The sequence below is a fragment of the Myxine glutinosa genome, chromosome 7 (genome assembly GCF_964187855.1).
Source record: "Myxine glutinosa chromosome 7, kmMyxGlut1.1, whole genome shotgun sequence".
NCBI lineage: Eukaryota > Metazoa > Chordata > Myxini > Myxiniformes > Myxinidae > Myxine > Myxine glutinosa.
Window position 1 is genome coordinate 84,289,067 of NC_136267.1, and position 26,596 is coordinate 84,315,662.

General features: G+C 42.6%; 1 protein-coding gene across 5 annotated transcripts in view; it reads right to left on the reverse strand.

The window, feature by feature from the left end:
* LOC137414408 (uncharacterized) overlaps nucleotides 1-26,596 on the reverse strand; it is a 383,519-nt gene that overhangs the window by 32,771 nt on the left and 324,152 nt on the right. For all 5 annotated transcript variants that reach the window (XM_078781942.1, XM_068099932.2, XM_068099930.2 and 2 more), the window contains 13 exons: nucleotides 26,491-26,562; nucleotides 26,289-26,324; nucleotides 24,192-24,293; nucleotides 21,857-21,928; nucleotides 21,425-21,487; nucleotides 18,491-18,559; nucleotides 17,976-18,011; nucleotides 17,745-17,798; nucleotides 16,191-16,256; nucleotides 11,726-11,797; nucleotides 10,453-10,486; nucleotides 10,149-10,241; nucleotides 1,355-1,401 (listed from right to left, as the gene is read on the reverse strand). In XM_078781942.1, the coding sequence (XP_078638068.1) occupies nucleotides 1,355-1,401; nucleotides 10,149-10,241; nucleotides 10,453-10,486; nucleotides 11,726-11,797; nucleotides 16,191-16,256; nucleotides 17,745-17,798; nucleotides 17,976-18,011; nucleotides 18,491-18,559; nucleotides 21,425-21,487; nucleotides 21,857-21,928; nucleotides 24,192-24,293; nucleotides 26,289-26,324; nucleotides 26,491-26,562 (816 nt within the window). The remainder of the gene's footprint in view (nucleotides 1-1,354; nucleotides 1,402-10,148; nucleotides 10,242-10,452; nucleotides 10,487-11,725; nucleotides 11,798-16,190; nucleotides 16,257-17,744; nucleotides 17,799-17,975; nucleotides 18,012-18,490; nucleotides 18,560-21,424; nucleotides 21,488-21,856; nucleotides 21,929-24,191; nucleotides 24,294-26,288; nucleotides 26,325-26,490; nucleotides 26,563-26,596) is intronic.

The window sequence follows — 26,596 nt, forward strand, 5'->3', positions numbered from 1 at the left end:
GTAAAGGGATGAGGTAATGGTTAGTCATAGCTAGCATGTAAAGGGATGAAGTAAAGGTTAGTCATAGCTAGCATGTAAAGGGATGAGGTAATGGTTAGTCATAGCTAGCATGTAAAGGGATGAGGTAAAGGTTAGTCATAGCTAGCATGTAAAGGGACAAGGTAAAGGTTAGTCATAGCTAGCATGTAAAGGGATGAGGTAATGGTTAGTCATAGCTAGCATGTAAAGGGATGAGGTAAAGGTTAGTCATAGCTAGCATGTAAAGGGATGAGGTAAAGGTTAGTCATAGCTAGCATGTAAAGGGATGAGGTAATGGTTAGTCATAGCTAGCATGTAAAGGGATGAGGTAAAGGTTAGTCATAGCTAGCATGTAAAGGGATGAGGTAATGGTTAGTCATAGCTAGCATGTAAAGGGATGAGGTAATGGTTAGTCATAGCTAGCATGTAAAGGGATGAGGTAAAGGTTAGTCATAGCTAGCATGTAAAGGGACGAGGTAAAGGTTAGTCATAGCTAGCATGTAAAGGGACAAGGTAAAGGTTAGTCATAGCTAGCATGTAAAGGGATGAGGTAAAGGTTAGTCATAGCTAGCATGTAAAGGGATGAGGTAAAGGTTAGTCATAGCTAGCATGTAAAGGGATGAGGTAAAGGTTAGTCATAGCTAGCATGTAAAGGGATGAGGTAAAGGTTAGTCATAGCTAGCATGTAAAGGGATGAGGTAAAGGTTAGTCATAGCTAGCATGTAAAGGGATGAGGTAATGGTTAGTCATAGCTAGCATGAAAAGGGATGAGGTAATGGTTAGTCATAGCTAGCATGTAAAGGGATGAGGTAAAGGTTAGTCATAGCTAGCATGTAAAGGGACGAGGTAAAGGTTAGTCATAGCTAGCATGTAAAGGGATGAGGTAAAGGTTAGTCATAGCTAGCATGTAAAGGGACGAGGTAAAGGTTAGTCATAGCTAGCATGTAAAGGGATGAGGTAAAGGTTAGTCATAGCTAGCATGTAAAGGGATGAGGTAATGGTTAGTCATAGCTAGCATGTAAAGGGATGAGGTAAAGGTTAGTCATAGCTAGCATGTAAAGGGATGAGGTAAAGGTTAGTCATAGCTAGCATGTAAAGGGATGAGGTAAAGGTTAGTCATAGCTAGCATGTAAAGGGATGAGGTAAAGGTTAGTCACAGCTCGCATGTAAAGGGATGAGGTAAAGGTTAGTCATAGCTAGCATGTAAAGGGATGAGGTAAAGGTTAGTCACAGCTCGCATGTAAAGGGACAAGGTAAAGGTTAGCACTGTGCACAATATTCACCCAAGATATTCACAATATTCACCACACGCACAGGAAATGCACAACACACTCACCTTAAAGCTGTCCAAATGAGAAAATCCGATGAATGAACCAACGGGTCCTGAAAGACACAATTTAAAGAATGACATCAAAGTACAAAAACATCATTGTTTTATCAGAACCTGGGCAATCGGTGAAGGTATGCTGGCTGTTAGGGTTCGGTTTATTTATAGCAATTTACCAGCCTGCCTAAAAGGATGTAAACGAGACTGTTTTATTATGAGGCAATGTGGTTGACTTGACATCCTGAGAGAAAGTTGTGGCAGGTAGAGAAGGGGGATTTGTGGTTGTTGGAATTTTTTGTACGTCTTCAGTAGTGTAGCTTTGAAAATTGATAAATCAGTTCGCCTTGTATGAAAGGAGAGGTTATTGTAACCTATCTTTACTTCCTTGAGTAAGTGTGTGATTGTTTGCACAACAGATCTACTTCAATATATACATATTCTCAGATTTAATTCATTCTCAGATCTAACAGAATCTATATACACTGCCTCTTTCTAGTTTTTGCAAATATTAAATTGGAACAAAGTTGTCTAGTTTAACCAGACGTCATGAAGAATGCACCACTTGTGTGTGGCATCTGTAGCCGCAGCAATTTACTGCATGTTTCAAGATCAAATTTGCACGATTTCTCACGAGCTTTGCAGCACATCTCAGACTTTGGTCTCAAATAGTGTGCCTGGGCAGCTTTTGTCACATTTCGAGCAGGTTAGTTTAGCCAAAGGTATTAGATGCCACACATGGTGTATGGGTTCAACTAGTGCCTCCAGGTGACCTTCGGCACTGTTTGATGAAGTTGTCCAACTTAACAGCTCGTGACATCTTTTTTTTTTTTTTTTTTTTTGTATACAAGATCGAGGCTCGTGAAAGAGCGAACATTAATCACACAGAAAGACAAACCGACACATAAAACATATAACATAGGGAGCGGTAGACAAGATGGGGAGAGAGGGGGAAGGACACAAACACAACATTTGAGAGCAGGGACCGAGAGACATGGAGACATCGAGAGATCTGAGAGAGGGCGAGGGCTTTGGGGGGGGGGGGGGCGTGGGAAGGGGGCAGTGGGAGAGGTATAAAACATATGGACACTGCCAGGACTTCCAGGAAAGAAGTTGGAATTTCAAACAAGGTGGATCTGGGGTGAATTAGCAGGGGTAGAAAAGATCAAGGTTTTGGATGGGGGAAGATAAGAGATGGTGGTGAACAGCTGTTTTAAAGACCTGGAGGGAGGAGTGGGATTGAAGGGAGTGAGGGAGTTTGTTCCAGAGGCGGGAGAAAAGAGGAATGAAAGAGTGAAGGTGAGCGGAGAGCCGAGATTTCGGCAGTTTAACCATCAGAGGGTTGCTGGCAGATCTTGTGCGACCTGTAGGAATATTTGGGGGACAGAGCACAGAGAGAGCTGGGGGTGCAAGGCCGGAGAGGAGTCGGTAGAAGACAGAAAGATTCTGTTCTGAAGTTCTGAAGAAAGATGTCTATTCTGAAGACAGAAAGAAAAGAAGACATCTGTCAATTCTTGTACCTGAGGAGAGCTGTGGATAAAAGTTTGCCTATCTCTTGCAAAAAGCAGGAAACCTATGCAGTGACCACCTTCAGAAGCCATTTTTCCCCGCAGAGCAGGCTTTGGCCTTTTTCGGGCACCACGGTCCCCTTTTTGAAGCAATGCTTTACGGCCAGATGCCCTTCCTGCCGCCAACCTTGTTAGTCGCCTCTTGCGACACACAGGGAATTACCGGTGACCTGGTTCTCAATTTGCCGACCTCAGAAGGATGACGGGCTGAGTCAACCCCCCTGGTGTTAATTCAGCGATCGCCCGGGATTTGAACTCAGGATCCTTGGATCCCAAGCCGCACCCTAACCGCTAAGCCAACACCGGGCTACAAAACTTATGCAGTGGAAGCAAATAATTAGAAAATGTACACAAAATATTAATTAATAGTCTGCAAGAAAAATGAATAAAAAATGTTACTCATGTTAAACCAAGTGACACGAAGCTACATATTTTCAATTAGGCTTAAAGTATGCAACCTCAAGTTCTTTGCAGCTTGTGTGACCTCAAGGAATAGGGAAAGGGGGTTTCTGGACCCCTCAGCAAGTCCAAACTCGTGCTTATTTAAAAGATAAAATGCATGCTATACACGAACACACAGCACTGTACAAAGCAAAGCAAATGGTGACTGGTTCTTCTCGCTCTCAGGTCTTTCCCACAAACATCACCAGCAAGAAATAAATCAGCAGTAATTAAATTAACATTTCATAGTTGAAAATCACAGTTAAGGGTGTAGTACTGGTGAACAGGTGTTTTTTTTTTTTGTTTGTTTTTTAGCTGAACAGTTTCCTTATAGTCTTATAAACAAGAATCATGCTATTAGAGGTCATAGAAGTACCCCTAATTATTGAAAAATTCAAATTTCAATTCAATTCAATATAATATTTTGCATGAAATTTGTTATAACTTGGGAAATGCATCATTCTTTTGGGCTGAAATTTGGACAGGATATTCAGAATATCACTTCCTTTAAAATGATGAAGGCTTTTGTTTATAGGAGTAGCCATTGTGGATTTATTGAAGGACAACCAAGTTATATCTGGTAATTGGCATAATTAGCTAATTAGTGAACATTTGACATAATTTCACAAAATCCTCTCATCAGGTAGGAGAGTAACACATGTATAATACATGTACCAAGTTTTGTGTGAAAAGAATGATAGGTGACATAGAAGATAGAAGTAGAAATGTGTTCTTTGTTTTTCCTTGTTTTTTATTGACGGTCTAATTTATGCAAATTATATGCATGTAATATGACAAAGAAGCGTTGAAACTGGTCTGAGTTAAAGCCAAGATTATATCTTTCAAGAAAAACTGAAAATTAGATATTAATTTGACTTTGTTTTTGTGTAAAGGCCTCTCAAAGGTACCTATGTGGTTTTCTCAATTTTTCACCAGTACTACACCCTTAAACAAAGCCTGCTCAGTTATTAACGCACAGGTTGTAAACCAGGTGCGTTATAGCGTTTGCCTGGGAATTTCTGTCTCTCCAAAAGTGAAGCTCCGTTTCTGTCGCTCAGATGTGTAAACATGACGTCATCAAATCTATATTTAGGCTAACCATGGGCTACCCCTTTGGCTGGTACGCGGCCGCTCGCTAGTACATAATATAGGATATATTTGTTATATGTTATGTTATAGGATATATAGGATATATGTTATATGATATAGGATATATATAGGATAGGTTATAGGATATATATGTTATAGGATAGGAATATAGGACCCAAATGACCCAGAGGACCCAAATGACCCAGAGGACCCAAATGACCCAGAGGACCCAAATGAACCAGAGGACCCAAATGACCCAAATGACCCAAATGACCCAGAGGACCCAAATGACCCAGAGGACCCAAATGACCCAGAGGACCCAAATGACCCAGAGGACCCAAATGACCCAGAGGACCCAAAAGACCCAGAGGACCCAAATGACCCAGAGGACCCAAATGACCCAAATGACCCAGAGGACCCAAATGACCCAGAGGACCCAAATGACCCAGAGGACCCAAATGACCCAGAGGACCCAAATGAACCAGAGGACCCAAATGACCCAAATGACCCAAATGACCCAGAGGACCCAAATGACCCAGAGGACCCAAATGACCCAGAGGACCCAAATGACCCAGAGGACCCAGAGGACCCAAATGACCCAGAGGACCCAAATGACCCAGAGGACCCAAATGACCCAAATGACCCAGAGGACCCAAATGACCCAGAGAACCCAAATGACCCAGAGGACCCAAATGACCCAGAGGACCCAAATGACCCAGAGGACCCAAATGACCCAGAGGACCCAAATGACCCAGAGGACCCAAATGACCCAGAGGACCCAAATGACCCAGAGGACCCAAATGACCCAGAGGACCCAAATGACCCAGAGGACCCAAATGACCCAGAGGACCCAAATGACCCAGAGGACCCAAATGACCCAGAGGACCCAAATGACCCAGAGGACCCAGAGGACCCAGAGGACCCAAATGACCCAGAGGACCCAGAGGACCCAGAGGACCCAAATGACCCAGAGGACCCAAATGACCCAGAGGACCCAAATGACCCAGAGGACCCAAATGACCCAGAGGACCCAAATGACCCAGAGGACCCAAATGACCCAGAGGACCCAAATGACCCAGAGGACCCAAATGACCCAGAGGACCCAAATGACCCAGAGGACCCAAATGACCCAAATGACCCAGAGGACCCAAATGACCCAGAGGACCCAAATGACCCAGAGGACCCAAATGACCCAGAGGACCCAAATGACCCAGAGGACCCAAATGACCCAGAGGACCCAAATGACCCAGAGGACCCAAATGACCCAGAGGACCCAAATGACCCAGAGGACCCAAATGACCCAGAGGACCCAAATGACCCAGAGGACCCAAATGACCCAGAGGACCCAAATGACCCAGTGGACCCAAATGACCCAGAGGACCCAAATGACCCAGAGGACCCAAATGACCCAGAGGACCCAAATGACCCAGAGGACCCAAATGACCCAGAGGACCCAAATGACCCAGAGGACCCAAATGACCCAGAGGACCCAAATGACCCAGAGGACCCAAATGACCCAAATGACCCAGAGGACCCAAATGACCCAGAGGACCCAGAGGACCCAGAGGACCCAGAGGACCCAAATGACCCAGAGGACCCAAATGACCCAGAGGACCCAGAGGACCCAAATGACCCAGAGGACCCAAATGACCCAGAGGACCCAAATGACCCAGAGGACCCAAATGACCCAAATGACCCAGAGGACCCAAATGACCCAGAGGACCCAAATGACCCAGAGGACCCAAATGACCCAGAGGACCCAAATGACCCAGAGGACCCAAATGACCCAGAGGACCCAAATGACCCAGAGGACCCAAATGACCCAGAGGACCCAAATTCTATGTATGTTTCTATGATGATGTATGTTTTGGTGAAAGTACATAATGTGAATACTAGTAGCAATTTTACAAAAACCATGGCATAATTTCAAATCTTGACCCGAGATGATAATTATGCTACATCATAATTTCCATGTGCCAACCTGGGCGGAATCCAAGTGGATTCACTTGACTTGTTCTCCCCTGACATTGTCCTTCTCCACCAAAGTCTCTTAGGAGTTGGAATTTTTTTCGGGGCGAATACTTTTGAAAGAATTTCCTTCGGGCTCCTCTCTAGAATAGTAATCCTCTTTTGCTCTGACGAAGGGTTAACGCCTGAAATGTGACTGTCCCTGCTTTCCACAGTGGTTTGCATTCATCGATTAACGTCGTATTGATTCATTCAATTGTTATACCTGTCCGACGTCGCATATCGACACTAATCTAAACTAGAACGGCACTCGGTAGAGCCGCCGCCAGCCAGTTTATGTTTATTTATCCCACCGATAGACCGGATCTGGATTCAGACCTGAACCAAAATCGAATCGGCTTGTTCTAGTCACCGAAACAACTCGTCCACCAAGTTTATTCATAACTCGTCCACAACTTTTTTTAAATATCATGTTATATATCGCTTTTCGCCCGATCTCTCAATGGTGAAGAATCACTTGATAATTAAATAATTATCTTATCCGAATCCATGTTCAGATCTTCACCAAAATCGAATCGATTAGTCCTCGTCACACGCTGAACGTCTCCACCAAATTTCGTCCAAATCCGTCCATAACTTTTTGAGATATCTATATATATATATATAAGACCGTTTTTGTTTGTTTGTTTGTTTGTCTGCACGCGCTAATCTCCTGAACGGTGAAAGATAGGAGGAAACCTCTGAAACAAAAAATGTCGGGACGGGCCCCAGGAAGGTTTTAGGCTAGGTGGCGAGGCCGGTTGAGGCCACCTCGGCCGGGCTGGGCCCATTTCGCAATTAAAAGCTGAGCTGAATTATAGTAGTCAATCTTCTATGGCCACGAGTAAAAGCTGAATTATAGGAGTAAATTCATTTTAAAAAACAACTAAAAATGTCGGGACGGACCCCAGGAAGGTTATAGGGTAGGTGGCGAGGCCGGTCGAGGCCGCCTTGGCCAGGCTGGGCCCATTTCGCAATTAAAAGCTGAGCTGAATTATGGTAGTCAATCTTCTTCGGCCACGAGTAAAGCTGAATTATAGTAGTAAATTCATTCAAAAAGAACCAAAAATGTCGGGACGGGCCCCAGGAAGGTTATAGGCTAGGTGGCGAGGCCGGTCGAGGCCGCCTTGGCCGGGCTGGCCCCATTTCGCAATTAAAAGCTGAGATGAATTATGGTAGTCAATCTTCTACAGCCACGGGGTAAAAGCTGAATTATAGTAGTAAATTCATTTAAAAAAAGAACCCGAGCAACACCAGGTGCTTCGGCTAGTCCTGCTGTATGTTGGTGTCGGCCCTATCTCTCAATGGTGAAGAATCACTTTCAAAATTCTAGTAGCCGGATCCGAATCCGGATCTTCACCAAAATCTAATCATTTCCTCCTTGTCACATACGCTACATCTCTGCCAAATTTCGTTTGAATCCGTCCACAACTTGTTTGAGATATCTTGTTCACAAACAGACAGACAGACACACAGGCAGGGGTGAAAACATAATCTCCACCACCTTTGGTGGCGGAGGTAACAAGCATCATTAGTTTTCCATTCTACTTCTAGGATACATCCATTTTGTCGTTGAATGGGAATAATGCTTTTTTATTTACTTCCTCCATGTATATCACGTTATTTACTTCCTCCATGTTGATATCATGTTAGTTACTTCCTCCATACAGACATCATGTTATTTACTTCCTCCATATAGACGTCATGTTGTTTACTTCCTCCATTTCGACATCATGTTATTTACTTCCTCCATATAGATACCATGTTATTTACTTCCTCCTAGTTCTATTAATCTTTCTGTAATTTTCCTTTTCATTGAAAACAGAATTACAATTTTTTGCAATTTGATCATTTTGTTTACGACACCTTTCTTGATTGCTTTATTTTTCTTTTTTCTTTTTTATTGGATGTTTTTTTCGACATACATTTTTTACATTGATGCGATAAATTCTGATTTATCTTACCTCCTCGTGGAAAAAAGAGGAACAAATGATTGGAGGTCATCAGTGATCCTGGATTTAGGTCGTTTCATGAGAAGGGTGTTGATGGTGGACCATGTGAGCCCTGCATAAACCTGAGTAGTTAACTGACCAATGATTTGTTAATTTTCATATCTGCAAAGATGGATGCTGCAGCAGACTGCCTCTCAGAAGTGCGATGTACTGTTCCGCACAGGTTGGAGTAATCAGCAAAACGGTACAGACTATATTCCATTGAAGTGAAAATGTTATTGATGTGGACAAATAATAATGTAGGTCCTAAAATGATGTCTTGTGGGACACCAGCCTCCAGAGGGAGAGAGATCATGATAAATAATTCCATAGAGAGTAACGTATTTTCACTTGTAGATAAAACCAGTGAAACATTCATGGAGGGACTCCAGAACACCATTAGTAGACAGCTTGGGACGTAAGGCTATATGACAGATCATTTTCAAGCTTAAATGGCCCCGATCTCTCTTTAGAGACGTAATTCATCCATATAATGTTGGGTTCGAAGCAACGTGTCCATGGTAGAATAACCGAGGCGGAAGCTGAACTGACAATCACTGATAAGAGAAGATAGATTGCAGCGGTGATATATTTGCTTCCGATTGTGAGAATGAAGCAGAGGAACAACTTCTGACACCAAAGACAGGTTGGTGGCCTCTGTTTTTAGCTCCTCTCTCCTGGTCTTGCTCCCTCAGCTCTTTAAGCCCTCTGAACCTCCGCATAGCCTCAAGGATGCACCTGCTCTTCGAGTGACCTCATGGTTAAACTTCCAAAATCTCAGCTTTCCGCAAATCTCCATTACTTTGTTCCTATTTTATTTCGTATGTGTAGCGGCAGTTTAATCCCACTCATCCCTCCATGGCTTCAAGCAGGCTGTGCACACCCATCTCAACCCAAAATATTCTCTACCCCCATTAACCTGACATAATGAACCAAACCTAGAAGGAATAATGAGTCTTGCAGGTAGAACAATAGATGAAACCAACAGAACATTGATCACGGTATGCCAACCACCGTGGGAAGCAAGAAGAAACTGATGCTTCAGGTATTAACCCTCCATCGGAGCAAAGCTTTTTTACTGAGTTTCCTCCCCTCCTATCTTCCTGTGAGTTCATTCCCTTTCTTGTTGTGTTCACTTGTCGCCTCCCTGCTGCACTGCCAGTACATTGTGTTTTTAACCCGTCACCTCACCATGAGCCCATATCTAGTATGAAAAAAAACACATAAAAAGTTTACTGTTTTGATGCAATAAATTATTTATTGATAGAGTGTACACCTCGAGTGTACAGCCTGGTGTTGGCTTAGCGGTTAGGGTGCCGGCTTGGGATCCTAGGATCCTGGGTTCGAATCCCGGTCGATCGCTGAATTAATGCCAGGGGGGTTGACTCAGCCTGTCATCCTTCCGAGGTCGGCAAATTGAGTACCAGCTTGCTGGGATGAATGATCCCCGTGTGTACCCCGGGTTAGAATAGGTACACCGTATCCCTGCGCACGGTAAGAGGCGACCAAGGGTTGGCGTCAGGAAGGGCATCCGGCCATAAAAACATTGCCTCAAACAGGGAACCATGATTGTCATGGGGTCCGCAAGGCTAACCCCTGCTCTAGCGGGAAAATGGCCGTAAAACGATCGTTCATTCATTCATTCATTCATTCATTCATAGTGTACAACTCGAGTGTGCATTTAACAAATGAGAGGTTTGGCAAGATTACCTGGAGGTCCTGAAGGTCCCAGCTTTCCTTGTTCACCTTTATGTCCATTTAAACCTGGACGTCCTGAAGGGCCCCGTTCACCCTTTTCCCCTACTGCAAAATGCACCATGTATTCCACAACAGTTAGGATAAGGATACGTGTGCGTGCACACACACACACACACACACACACACACACACACACACACACACACACATACACACACACACAGATGCACACACATACAGATACACACACACACAAACGCACACACACGCATACACACACACAAACACACACAGGCACACACGTGATAAAACTCACAGGAATAACCATGTCTGTTGGGGAGGTACTCCACCTGTAAATAGACCACAAAACACCATCTTGGTGATGAAAGAAAGAAATCTGCATGAGCTCATCAATACATCTAATCAGTAGCCTGCCATAGGAGGGTTTATTTATTGTCTACAATTCCATTTCAAAAATCCCTTTTGGACAAGAAAAAAGGCAATTAAATGTAATAAAGGCAATTATAAATGGTTTAGTTCCCCTATTACAGACAATTTTAGCAACAAGTATAAAAAAAAGTCCAGGAAAAAGTTGAAACATCCCAAAACAAATAAGGTCATTTGTCTTTTGATTTAAAAACAATCAATGAGGCCATAATGTGACGTGAGATGCTGTGCCACAATTTACACCAGTTTCCGTCATGTAGCGCATTTACATCAGCCAATCGAATCCAGGTACACCAGGAGAAACCACCATCCCGATGCGGTTTAGTGTAGGCGGGTTTATTTTCTTGAACCAATATAACTCATGTTAATATAAACTAGAAAACATCTGAAAATGCAAAGCCTGTCCACATCCGTTTGTATCCAGACGTCTTCTTCCCCGTATGCTCAAAATAATGAAAACAATTTTAAAATAATACAAAATGAAAATTGATGATTTTATGCAAATTCCCTTTTTGTGTTTTACACGAAGCAAATCTGGAGCGAAACCCCACAACTTTGTACATTAACCTCGAGCCAACAAATGTTGTACAAGTATACCCGAAATCACGTGTGAACTTCAATAACTTTTGTCTTAACGGTCATCCTAAATACCTTGACCTTATTAAATGGCATTCCCCAAATTGTGCAAAGCACGCCCAGGCTCTGTATAAACTGTCATCCCAGTGTTTCACAGGCAGGATGATTAATCAATGTGTGTGCTGTCCCTCGGATGGATGTTAAACTGGGCGTCCCGTCTGCTGGCATTAGTTGGTGGACATTGGTGGCCTTCGTGTCCACATGGTGTCCTTCGAGAAAAGTAGGTGAGCTATCGCTGACACCAGGAACAAATTCCAAATTTCTGCCCTAACTGCTGCTGGGAAGGCAATGGCAAACCACCCAATGTGATCCCCTTGGCCAAGAAACAGAATACTAATGCCACCACCCTGACCGCCACTCCTCCATACACTCACTCCTCCTCTCTGGAAATGATTGGATGTCTGGTGATTTTGAAGTTGCTTTTGGTTATGTGGTTAGTGATCATAAAAAGAGTGGTTGTACTATTGCTGGCTGTGTTGTTGCGTGTTGTCCTTGTCTACTCTTACACTGTTAATGGCCGTTCCTGGAAGTCCTGGGAGGCCGGGTTGTCCAGGTGACCCTGGAGGTCCGGGTAATCCCTATGGACATTTGTACAACAATAATAATCACAATAATGAGGATTAAATAACAATCTGACAAAAATAACAATTATTATTAAAACATCTGCACAAACAAACAAATAACCAAACCACAACAAAGTTTCAGCAAAAGTGGTTCTCGTTCGGCTCTGGTTCATGACTCTGAAGATGTCTTTTTATTGCAATATAGATTTCATTTTGGCGACAATTTTATAAACTTACTATAATTCACCAAATGTCCATCCGTCTGTCTGTCCGTTCAAAGTTACCGCAAAAATGGCTGAACCGATCACAACGATATTTTGGGTGGGTAATCCTAGGACCGACCCCCTGGAGTAAAATAGGCCATTGAAGGAGCAGCGCTCCTGCTTGAGACGGACGAAGTGACGGACAAGACACAAACTTGTCCGAGAAGATGTTTATTGTATAATCAACTCGGGAACTCTGAAAGCCCGTTTATCGGGTTCGCATACATATAATCCAAGCCAAAAAGCATACGTCAGAACCAAAGCCACGCCTCTCAGGCGAGGCACGCTTTGGTGGTCATGTGACCGACAGGTGCAAGCAATTATAACCTGAGCCGCGGTTTGTCCGCCGGTTACGTCACCGGCTTGGGCAAGGAGATTATGTTGCTGGTCTCGAGCTTTGGGGGACCCATGGGTTGCTACACCATATTGTTTTTCCAAGTTTTCCAATTTTCCAGTTTTTCCAAACACGATGGAATAATATTTACCGATATGAACAGTGATGTGGCTTTTAATGAAATTCTACATACCAGGAGAGAGTAGATCGACTCCTGACGAACTCTTCCTGTAAAAATGTGCGGCTCCGAAGCAACACGGCAGCGGGTGCAAAGCGACTGAGAAACAGGTGTAGCGGCCGCTTCCGTGTTACAGATTCGGCGCGCACTCTTCACACATAAACGTGCGACAGAGAAAGACGTGTAGCGGCCGCTTCCGTTTTGCAGAATTCAATCTTTTTTCAAAATGGGCGCCATGTCCTGTTTAGATTTTGATGATTTGCGTGTGATATGATTCAACGGATGTTTATATAAATCGTTTAAAATAAAAAAGCCTTCAATTTCTGATATTTTGTCTTTTCATTTGGGCTTTCCAATTGAAGCCCCGCCTGTAGGGCGGGTACCGTTGCTAGTACGTCTAATTAACAATACTTGTGACATCATTCATAAGATTTGGGAGCCTGATGCTGGCTTGGGATCCTCGGATCCTGGGTTCGAATCCCGGTCGATCGTTGAATTAATGCCAGGGGGGGTTGACTCAGCCTGTCATCCTTCCGAGGTCGGCAAATTGAGCACCAGCTTGCTGGGATGAATGTGCCGGTGTGTGCCCCAGTTTAGAATAGGTACACCATATCCCTGCGTGTCGTAAGAGGCGACTACAGGATTGGCGTCAGGAAGGTCATCTGGCCATAAAACATCGTCTCAAAAAGGGAACCATGATGATTGTCATGGGGCCCGCAAGGCTCAGGATAGACGGTCCATTTTCCCACTCTAGCAGGGAAAATGGCCTTAAAAAGGGAATATATATATATTTTTTTTATTCATAAGATTTGGTAAGTCGTGCACATTAATGTACATATACCCTATAAGCACGTAACTCCTGGAATGTGTGTGTGCATGTCGTGGAGCAGTGAAGGGGTTAAACGGGCATACAATCTACTTTTGCTGTAGTGTTCAGATGGTCCGTCTGGGACGTGTCTCGGGATAGACAGTCCAAATCGCTTTTACCTTTGTCTGATTATTTTTGTATTCCCTTCTATGAGTAAAAGTTAACTAATGGTATTGCGTAGATTATCTTAGATCCATCCCTTGATGCTTGCCACAGTGTTCAGGAGTATTTGTGTGTGTGTTATGCCATAGTCTTTAGGTTGTTTCCATATCACAACTCTCTTGGCTATCTTATCCTGAATAAACTTGAGATTTTCGAATAGGTACACCATATACTGTTTCACTTTCATATACTGTTTCACTGTCGGCACTTTCATATAGGGCTTCCCAATTTGTAATTACCTTGATATAGGACAGGCCGCTACTGTAATGACTACCTTGCTCTTTGGAATACATCCACTGGTAATGATTACGAGATATAGGGCAAACCTCCACTGGTAATGATTATCAAGATATAGGGCAAAACACCACTGGTAATAATTACCAAGATATAGGGCAAACCTCCACTGGTAATGATTACCAAGATATAGGGCAAAACACCACTGGTAATAATTACCAAGATATAGGGCAAAACACAACTGGTAATGATTACCAAGATATAGGGAAAAACACCACTGGTAATGATTACCAAGATATAGGGCAAAACACCACTGGAAATGATTACCGAGATATAGGGCAAACCTCCACTGGTAATGATTACCAAGATATAGGGCACAACACCACTGGTAATGATTACCAAGATATAGGACAAAACACCACTGGAAATGATCACCGAGATATAGGGCAAACCTCCACTGGTAATGATTACCAAGATATAGGGCAAAACACCACTGGAAATGATTACCGAGATACAGGGCAAACCTCCACTGGTAATGATTACCAAGATATAGGGCAAAACACCACTGGAAATGATTACCGAGATATAGGGCAAACCTCCACTGTAATGATTACCAAGATATAGGGCAAAACACCACTGGTAATGATTACCAAGATATAGGGCAAACCTCCACTGGAAGCTATTGCCAAGATATAGGGCAAACCTCCACTGTTAATGATTACCAAGATATAGGGCAAAACACCACTGGTAAGGATTACCAAGATATAGGGCAAACCTCCCCTGGTAAAGATTACCAAGATATAGGGCAAAACACCACTGGTGATGATTACCAAGATATAGGGCAAACCTCCACTGGTAATGATTACCAAGATATAGGGCAAATCACCACTGGTAATGATTACAAAGATATAGGGCAAACCTCCACTGGTAATGATTACCAAGATATAGGGCAAAACACCACTGGTAATGATTACCAAGATATAGGGCAAAACACCACTGGTGATGATTACCAAGATATTGGGCAAACCTCCACTGGTAATGATTACCAAGATATAGGGCAAAACACCACTGGTAATGGTTACCAAGATATAGGGCAACACACCACTGGTGATGATTACCAAGATATAGGGCAAACCTCCACTGGTGATGATTACCAAGATATAGGGCAAACCTCCACTGGTGATGATTACCAAGATATAGGGCAAACCTCCACTGGTGATGATTACCAAGCTATAGGGCAAACCTCCACTGGTAATGATTACCAAGATATAGGGCAAAACACCACTGGTAGCAATTGCCAAGATATAGGGCAAAACACCACTGGTAATGATTACCAAGATATAGGGCAAAACACCACTGGTGATGATTACCAAGATATAGGGCAAAACACCACTGGTAATGGTTACCAAGATATAGGGCAAAACACCACTGGTGATGATTACCAAGATATAGGGCAAAACACCACTGGTGATGATTACCAAGATATAGGGCAAACCTCCACTGGTGATGATTACCAAGATATAGGGCAAACCTCCACTGGTAATGATTACCAAGATATAGGGCAAACCTCCACTGGTAATGATTACCAAGATATAGGGCAAACCTCCACTGGTAATGATTACCAAGATATAGGGCAAACCTCCACTGGTAATGATTACCAAGATATAGGGCAAACCTCCACTGGTAGCAATTGCCAAAATATAAGGCAAACCTCCATTGGTAGCAATTGCCAAGATAGAGGGAAAACCTCCACTGGTAGCAATTACCAAGATATAGCGCAGATATATATCAAATATACCCTTGAATCCTCAATTGGGATGCCCTGTTCGATGTACAGCATCCAAAAGTTCACAATAAATAATATCCTTGGAAATGCGCATGGTGGACACTTCTACCCCATCCAGTCACATCTTTATCAGAGTGGTGCCAAGATTTGATGTCATACACCCGTCTGGAATGATTGTATCAGGTATTTTATCATAAAATAGGATGTGAGTCAAGGAATGCAGATCAAAACTGTTCAGACATTTCTCAAGATGGCTGTGAGATGAGCAGGATTCACCGGCGCACAGTAACGTGCCGAGCACATCAGCATGAAACGCTTCAACTTTGGTTCTGATTGTATGCTTATGTTTCTTGTTATCCCACACTCTGTCTATCAGCTTAGCAAACATGGAAGTTGATTTCCCGATGAAAACATTAATCTCAACATCCTGTTGAACAGAGTTGATGATGGTAAAGCCAAAATAGAATAAAAATGATCATTTTGGCAGAGAAATGGCATTAAATATCTACCAGAAAATGACACTGTGCAGGTAATCTATTAGTCTTTGTAGAAACGATTTTATACAATGACCTGAAGTACTCACAGTTCCTGAGTGAAAGCTTCCACCCTCCCCCTTTTGTCCTTTGAAACCGTTCAAACCGGGCCGGCCCTGTGAGCAGACAAACAAATCCATAAAATATCCGTTCTTTCCTCCCTGGCCATGCCGTGAGATTCAGTATATTAATCCGCAAGCACTGAATAGGCCACCAGGTAAAAGCTCAGGTGGCTAATTAACAACCTTTGTGGTGGAAGTGCTCTGCCTGTTCCCCAATTGGTCTCATGGTCTACCTGTGATGCTAGTCCATGCACATGTGCTTAGCATGATGAAAAGTTGGGAAAACTTCCTTAGGTTGACAAAGTCTGTATTCAGTCAGTTACATGTTGGCAAATGTATGTGGCTGAAAATGATTCTGAAATGTACACATTGTGTTAAGATCACACCTGTGTTTGTGTTTACATCACACATGTGGTTTTTTTTGGTATCCAAAGTCAACCCACATACACATACACTCACACACACGGGCATTGCAATAGTCTTGCATCCACTTTGGGGCAAGACTAATCAAACATAACAAGGTGCGTGAAAGACATCATGCAAGGCCATTTCTTTGTTTTTCAAACCAAATACAAACCTAATGCATCACAAACAGCAATAGTTACTTATCAATTTATGGAAATGTAAAGATGCAACAACCACTGAATTAAGTACCGTCGGACACCGCTATTCGCGGGGGATACTTTCCTGGAAAATGCCGCGAATTGCGAAACCACGAATGGCGGGGAATTGTGAAACCGCGAATGGCGGGGAATTGTTTCAATGGAAAAAGGGGGGGATAGGTTCCCGAGTCGCGAAAATCCGCGAACATAGAGGAACAAACCACGTATGGTGAGGCAAAATCCGCGAATGGTGATGCAAATCCCGAGAATGTCGCGATAATCCGCGAAGGTCGATGAAAGTCACGGAAATGGCAAGGCAAATCCCGCGAATGGCGAGGCATTTCCTGCGAATGTCAGCTATAATCCCGGAAATGGCGAGGCAAATACCGCGAATATCGATGAAAATCCATGAATGCATGCCGTGCCAGTTTCATTGCAGAAAAGGAAGACAGCTAATTGCACTTATAGATACTGTGGAGTGTTTTCATTCTGTACAGTAACTCGTGTGGATGATGTGTTATGCAGCTGGTGGAATATCCCACGAAGCTCTTGATTATAGTGCGGCTAAAATTTGCAGCCGCAAAAGCCATGAAAACGCAAAGCACACAGCAGTGAATGTATAAGCAGGTCATGCTCGCAGCTTGTAGAAGATGTATTTTTGTGTATGTCCAGCTGCTTTATGCATGGCTGGTGAAAGATGGGTTTATAAATGTGTCAAGCTAGCGGCTCATTAATTTTTTTTCTGCGCCCCTGAAAAACCATGAATTCGCAGAACACGGCCGCGAATAGGAAAAAAAACCCTGCGAATTTGCGGGACACTTTTCCGTGACTAGAGAAACAGGTCGCATTTTATCAACCGCAAATACGTGGAACCCGCGAATAGCGGAACCGTGAATAGTGGGGTCAGACTGTACGTTAGTGAATAATTATGAAATCTCACCGGCCTTCCTGGCATTCCAAATTCGCCTTTCATTCCAACACGACCCTTTGGACCCTGCACTCACACCGAGACAAAAATCATTAAATTTGAAGCTGAATATCAACAAAAGTAAGAGTGATGAAGGGACGATGAATGACAGTAATGGGATGTAGAGGAAGGAGTGTGACGGCATTCAGCAGAATGAGAGGGAAGGAGTGAGGAGGAATCGAGAGGAGTGGGGAGCATTCTTACCCTCGGACCTGGATGGCCTGGAAAACCATGTTCACCCTAAAAATTAAAATTGAGAAAAAGACAAAGATTTATGTTTACCATTTTACATTTCTGGTATACTGCATTGAATATGTACTCACATGTCATAATCGGAAAGGTATTTTTGGGATATGGAAATGACAAATTACACAGGTGTTCACAATCACTATTCATTTGGACATGAACACGAACGTTCAAAAACATCCATTTGGTTCATCAGTTTGGTTTGTTCAAAGTTCATTCGTTATTCCAAGCAGCCTAATCCTAAGTCGATGTCTAAGTCAGCGCTACACGATGTAGTGTTACAACACTTTGTACTCAAGTGCTATGTGCACGAAGGTGTTGCAGTCAGTATAAACTGGTGAGTGGTGTGCATGCAAACAGTGAGTGGTGTGTATGCACACAATGAGTGGTGTGCATGCACAAAATGAGTGGTGTGTATGCACACAGTGAGTGGTGATGTGCATGTATACAGTGAGTGGTGCACATGCGAGTACCTTCTGTCCATTCAATCCGGGAGAAGCATTTCCATCGCTATTTAAATACACCACCTGTCCTGGATCTCCCTGCACTCAACAGATGGGAGTTAAATTCACTCATTGGTGCATACAGAACACCTCACAAAACTGATGAAGACCTAAGTACATGGAAAACTAACGACACTCGGTAGAGAGCATACCTCCACCATAACAGTTTACGTTTTGTATCCTACTGATTGTGTATCCTACTGAGCAGGATATCTCAATAAGTTAAGGACAGATTCGGACTGAACCAAAATCTAATCGGCTTGTTTTTGTTACCTACCCAACTCATACACCAAGTTTTGTTACAACACATCCACGACTTCTTGAGATATCCTGCTAGATATTGTTTTGGCCCTATCACTCAATGGTGAAGAATCGCTTTTAAAATTCTCGATCCGGATCCGTTCCCGGATCTTCACCAAAATCGAATCAATTAGTCCTTGTCACATACCCAACCTATCCACAAAATATCGTCAGAATCCGTCCTTAACTTATTGAGATATCCTGCTCACAGACAGACAAGCAGACACAGACAGACAGACAGACAGACAGATAAACAGACAGACAGAGACAGACAGATAAACAGACAGACAGACAGAGAGGGGTGAAAACACAACCTCCATTCCTCTCGGGTGGCGAAGATAACAACAAAACACCCAAAAGCATAAACATTACCCCTACACCTAACATAACCTGTATTGTATGCCCTCCATCCAACCCCCAACACAAAGAGATGCAACCCTACACTCAATGTAACCGCTACCCTGCAACTAAAATCATCACTATCCTCCACCTGAAGTAGTGATCACGCATGTAGAATCTTCTCATGCTACTTACTGGACGTGATTGTATGCTTTAATCCTCAAGACTTATTCATTTACTCTTTCTCTGTTATTTTGCTGCCACCCTACCCTTCCAAACAATGCCATCCTCTTCCATAATGAAGTTGCACTGCATACAAAATGCAAAAGGGCTTCTGTACTGGGATTAAAAAGTTAGTTGACTGTTGCAGGAAGTGCAAGGAAGACATTCAACAGCATAGGATAATCACTATACCACAAAGGCAGAACTTAATCCCTCTACTACAGGAGCACAGTATAACCATGATACAACAATAGCATTGTATAACCATTATAAACTACATGCAACAACCCACTACGTCAATATGGTGACGTGGAAGGGGGGCATCGCTAGATTGTGCGAAGCACAGTATGGAACATGTGCAGACTAGCTTAGATTTACTCCTGTATCAGGGATCTGTCAGTGGTAAGTTGTATATGGTAAAAGGTGCACCGCTGAGACAGTGATTGTAAACTATGAGTAGGACACGGTAAGATTGTTTGGTGTGAAACCTCCTGTACAGGCAAGGCCAGGTGAGGACTTGGGCACAAAAGGCACCAAGAAAGTGCATCCCACTTATAGTTGACATTAACATGGGCACTTTGGCCAGACGATTGTAGGCCATGGCAGCGAAGTAGGCTGCAGAGCCCTGGAGAGGGGAGGAATTTTTGAAAGGAGGGGCCCCACACAGGACGAGACTGCCTGGAAAATGTCGCCACCCACCGACAGCGAACCGCCAATGATGGGACCCGTCACCCATGAAGGCAGTCCCTTAGGTGGTAAAGGCCATTTCCATTCATTTTCTCAAGTTCAACTCCAAATTGAGATTGGAGTTGAACTTGAGATTACATTTGATGGAGGAGAAGACATCCCTCTCTCTGCTTGGCTGCTTCCCCAGTCTTCTGGCCTCCTCATCGCCATCGCTCCCTGAGACGCACTTCACCCTGCTGTCATCATCACCAGCCCTGTTCAGCACCAGCCCAAGACCAGCTCATAGTAGTAGTAGCAGTAGCAGTAGTAGTAGTAGTGGTAGTAGTAGTAGTAGTAGCAGTAGTAATGGTTTTATTTAACCAAACATAAACATTCAAACATTGGGAAAACAGAAATGGCTTCAAAGTCATACATTGTAATATCATTACATAGTGTACTAATTAACATGCAGAAAAAGGGACATTATAATGAGAAACAGACTAATTCACAAATAAATTAAAAATGTAAACAATCAACATTATACATGTGACTATAAACAATTCAAGAAGAATTTGCATTAGAACATCTGTCACCTGCACATACTGAGAAAGGTAGATGACAGGGAATGCAAACACTTTGCATTGCAAAGTGACATGACGATAAGGCAGGATAGACACTGAAGGAATACAGCAGGAAACAAGGGAAGGATTAGAGAATAGGTGCAATGGCACATCGCAAGGTGGAAACAGAGATGACGTAAACAAGAGAAAAGGGGAAAACCAGGGTGAGTGGAATTGTGTTTCCCCAATGTTTGAATGTTTATGTTTGGTTGAATACAACCATTACTACTATTGCTACTACTCCTACTACTATTCGAGGGTGGAGTCGAGTGTGGAGGGTGGAGTTGAGTGGGGAGTCGAGGGTGCAGTTCTCAAGGGTGGAGCCGTGCCTGCCTCAATACCTCGCTGGATATCCATATTTTTTGTTTGAATCCGCTATTTTGGCACCTTAGTGGGGTGTAGTTTTATTTCCTTTGTACAATAAATTAGCATCTTTCCTTCCCTCTCTGTCTGTCTTTGTGTTTCAGATTTATTCGAGTTTTGTTGCTTTCTCCATCCCCATGTCCATATTTCCTTCATAATAATTAACCCTTTATTTCCGAAGAAACGTTTTCCCACCTTTCACCTTCCCACGCATAAAGAACCGGCTGTTTTGGTTTGCATTCAGGGGATCCTTAGAGGATGCGGACCCTCTGATGTGATAATACATACAGGTTGGATTGTTGGGTATATAATTGTGGTTACGCTGTTGTGCCAAATATAATTACATATTTCTAAACATAAGAACATTCAAATGTTTTATTAGTTTTGTGTTTACCTTAATTCCTGCTGGACCCTGTGGACCAGCATGCCCAGGCCTCCCCGGGGGGCCGATAGGACCCTGAGGAGAAATGGCAGGTGCACATTGGTGATAAAACAAGGCACATACAAGTCATAACGTGACCAATTCACAAAATAATCAACAAAAATTCTATTTCAAATCTCCAGGATTACAATTAAATTTGTGTTATATGGCACTGCCAACCATTAATCTTTATGAGTTTTGTGAAGGAGAAACGACATAGTTAACTCATCCAAGTTCCAGCATCACAGCAAAGTTATTGATATGGCCTTTAAACTTTAGAGTTGTTTGTGCAGGAACACCGAGTAAGTGAGTTTGCCACAGACATTTCAGCATCTCACAACAATTAAGGATAGTGAGTGCCGGGAGGTTTGAAAGGTACAAGCTGAGTGACTCGTATGTCATTACCATGATGCCCGGCCTGCCAGGAATACCAGGAGATCCATCCTGTCCAGGTGGACCTGGGAGCAACACCTGCTTCTGAAAGGAATAAAAATGGAGACATGGATAAATATTGTATTAGCACATAAGTGGTTAATTCAGTTTGTATAATGTCAGCTGCAGAAACCGACAGTTACAAATGACGAAGAAGCAGAGTCAAACACACGATTGAAAACTAGATGGCATTCGGTAGAGAGCATACCTCCGTCAAGCTGAAAGGTTTACGTTTTGTATTCCACTGATGGGTCATATCTGGATTTGGACCTGAACCAAAATCTAATTGGCTTGTTCTTGTCACCTAACCAACTCATGCACCAAGTTTTGTAATAATCCGTCCATAACTTTTAAAAATATCGTACTATACAGTCACGTGAAAAAGTAAGTACACCCCATGTAAAGTTTTAACTTTTTCAACAATATTCAACATACAGCTATTTGATCTTCAATTCAACAATATTGACAGATAAAGGTGATATAATCTAACAAATATCATGAAACATTTACATTTTGTAGTCCATTGCATAATTTAAATAAACATAAATGCAAATTTCACATGTGGAAAAAGTAAGTACACCCTTGGCTCTAATAGGTGGTATTGCCCCCTTTGGCAGAAACAACCTCAAGTAGGCGTTTCTTCTAACTGTCTACTCTCTGACATCGACTGGGAGAAATTTTTTCCCACTCCTCCATGCAGAATTATTTCAGCTGTGCGATGTTTGAGGGGTTTCTTGCATGCACAGCTCGTTTCAAATCCCCCCCACAACATCTCGATGGGATTTAGATCCGGGCTTTGACTTGGCCATTCCAGAACCCTCCATTTCTTTCTTTTCAGCCATTCCTTGGTGGATTTACTGGTATGTTTAGGGTCATTGTCATGTTGCAAGGTCCACCTTCGGTTGAGCTTCAACTTTCCGACAGATGGCCTCACATTATCCTCGAGCACCCTCTGGTACAATGAAGAATTCATAGTGGATTTTATGATGGTGAGCTGCCCAGGCCCTGATGCAGCAAAGCTGCCCCAAACCATAATATTTCCACCACCATGCTTTACAGTTGGTATCAGGTTCTTGTGGTCAAATGCTGTCTTTGGTTTTCGCCAAACATGTCTTCTGGTACTGTGGCCAAATAGCTCTACCTTTGACTCATCTGTCCAGAGCACATTGTTCCAGAAGTGCTGGTCTTTGCCTAGGTGTTCATTGGCAAACTTTAGTCTTGCCCTGATGTTCTTTCTGGACAGCAAAGGTTTCCTCCTGGCACAACTCCCATGTAGATCAAATTTGTGCAGCCTCTTTCTAATGGTAGACTCGTGCACTTTGACATAAACAGTGGCAAGAGCTACCTGTAGGTCCCATGATGACATTCTGGGGTTCTTAGAGACTTCTTTCAGCATCTTGCGGTCTGCTCTCGGGCTGAACTTGCTGGGGCGGCCTGACCTGAACAAGTTGGCAGTTGTTTGGAATCTTCTCCACTTGTAGATGATCTTCCGGACAGTCGAATGATTGATTTCAAATTGTTTGGAGATCTTTTTAAATCCCTTCCCAGACTCGTCGGCATCTATAACCTTCTTTCTGAAGGCCTCAGAGAGCTCTTTTGATCAAGGCATGGTGACGCTGCACACTTCAACAACAAAGAGCAAACCAAACTAAATGTCTGAGGTTTAAATAAGACAGGTTCCTCCAAGATCCTCTCTGACGATGTTCTAATCATTTGCACCTGAGCTGGTGCACCTGATTCTAATTTTAGGTATTTGAAGTAGTGATAAATGTCGGGGTGTACTTACTTTTACCACATGTGAAATTTGCATTTATGTTTATTGAAATTATACAATGGACTACAAAATGTAAATATTTCATGATATTTGTTATGTTATATCACCTTTGTCTATCAATATTGTTGAAATGAAGACCAAATAGCTATATGTTGAAATATGTTGAAAAAGTCAAAACCTTACATGGGGTGTACTTACTTTTTCTCGTGACTATATGTTTTTTGCCCCATCTCTCAATGATGAAGAATAGCTTCATTCTCGTATCCGGATCCATATTCGGATCTTCACCAAAATCTAATCATTTCGTCCGTGTCACATGAGCAACCTCTCCACCAAATTTTGTCCGAATCCATCCACAACTTATTGAGATATCCAGTTCACAAGCAAACAGACAGGTGGTAACCAGAATGAGTATATATTTCTCAAGCTTGTGTATTCTGAGCGACTCATCTGATGAAGTGTGAAGCATGATGGAAAAGAAGGGACACAAGCATGAGCAAAGGCATGATGGAGCTGGTGAAGAAGGAAACTTACCGTGCCATCAGAAGACTCTTTCACAATGACTCCAGGGGGACCGGGAGGACCCTGAGGTCCTTGTGGCCCCATTGGACCGACTCCATCTCTACCTGGTGATCCCTGAAACAATAACAATCAATATCATTTGGAACAATTTATCCGACAGTCAAAAAACATTGCATTCGGCACTAACGCCTCTGATCGCTAACATCCGATTGTTTAATACTCAAATCGCTAACGCCGTCCATTTGCGAGCGCCCATCTAATCACCAACACCATTTGTCACAAACATGTCCAACCGCAAACACATCCAACTGCAAATATGTCCAAATTATGTCCAACCGCATAACAGGTCCCACCGCAAGCACATCCAATAGCTAACATCTCATAATTTTAAAATCCCAATTGCTTATACACATCAAATTGCTAACATCACAAGATTTAAAACCCCAATTGCTTATGCACATAAAATCGCTGACATATCCTATCACTAACATCCAATATTGCTTACACACATCCAATCACTAACGCACATCCAATCACTAACGCACATCCAATTGCTAACATGATAAATAACTAACACACATCCAATCAATAACGCACATTCAATCACTAACGCACATTCAATCACTAATGCACATTAAATTGCTAAAATGATCAATCACTAATGCACATCCAATCACTAATGCACATTCAATCGCTAAAGTGACCAATCACTAATGCACATCCAATCACTAACACACGGTCACTAACACACATTCAATTGCTAAAATTACCAATCACTAATGCACAACCAATCACTAATGCACATTCAATCACTAATGCACATTCAATCACCAACATGACTAATCACTAACGCACATCCAATTGCTAAACTGACCAATCATTAATGCACATCCAATCGCTAACATGACCAATCACTAACACACATCCAATTGCTAAAATGACGAATCATTAATGCACATCCAATCGCTAACATGACCAATCACTAACGCACATCCAATAGCTAAAATGACCAATCATTAATGCATATCCGATTGCTAATGTGACCAATCACTAATGCACATCCAATCACTAATGCATATTCAATCGCTAACATGACCAATCACTAACGCACATCCATGATCCAATTGCTAATATGACCAATCATTAATGCACATCCAATTGCTAACGTGACCAATCACTAATGCATATCCAATCACTAACGCACATCCAATCACTAGCATGACCAATCACTAATGCACATCCAATTGCTAATCTGACCAATCATTAATGCAAATCCAATCGCTAACATGACCAATCACTAACGCACATCCAATTGCAAAACTGACCAATCATTAATGCACATCCAATCGCTTACATGACCAATCACTAACACACATCCAATTGCTAAAACGACCAATCATTAATGCACATCCAATCGCTAACATGACCAATCACTAACACACATCCAATTGCTAAAACGACCAATCATTAATGCACATCCAATCGCTAACATGACCAATCACTAACACACATCCAATTGCTAAAACGACCAATCATTAATGCACATCCAATCGCTAACATGACCAATCACTAACACACATCCAATTGCTAAAACGACCAATCATTAATGCACATCAAATCGCTAACATGACCAATCACTAACGCACATCCAATCGATAATGCACATTCAATCGCTAATGTCCCATCATTAAAAAACCCAATTTTTATTGCACATACAACTACGAACACATTTAATCACGAACATAATGCAATTGCTAACATATCCAATCACTAACACGCCCAATATATAACATATCATCATTTAAAATCAATCTTTTAAAGCCCCAGTTGCGAACGCACATCCGATGGCTCGCTAGCCCATACCATCCCATTTAAAAGCCCAATTGCTAATGCATATCCAACTGCTATCCACAAATCCAATCGCCATCACATCCAAAGCTGAACATTGATGGAGTCCCTTAAACTACAAAGTGCATCGTTGGCTAGATCCAGAAATTCTATACATAAGCTAAAAAAAACAATGGCTTAAGGTTGTAATATTAAGTGTCTGTAGAGGAACATCCTTCTTTGCAATTATTCAATACTTTCCATATTGCCCTCATTACAAACCTGAAATCCCTGCTCTCCTGCATTTCCTTTTGTACCCTGGGAGAAAAAAAAGGAAAAAGAACAATAATAAATCAATAAGGTTTTAAGAATGTTCATAGAACTACTCAACACTGGGACAAGAACTACAAGGTGGTCTGGGGGAACTAATATATTATGAATGAATTCCTTAAGTAATGAAATAATAACTGGGCAACAGACACACCTGTGGGCCGGGTAATCCAGGTCGGCCATGGTTGCCATCGGTTCCTGGATGGCCAGGTTGACCAGGAGGGCCCTGTCAACATGAAATGCAAATTTAATTTTCATTA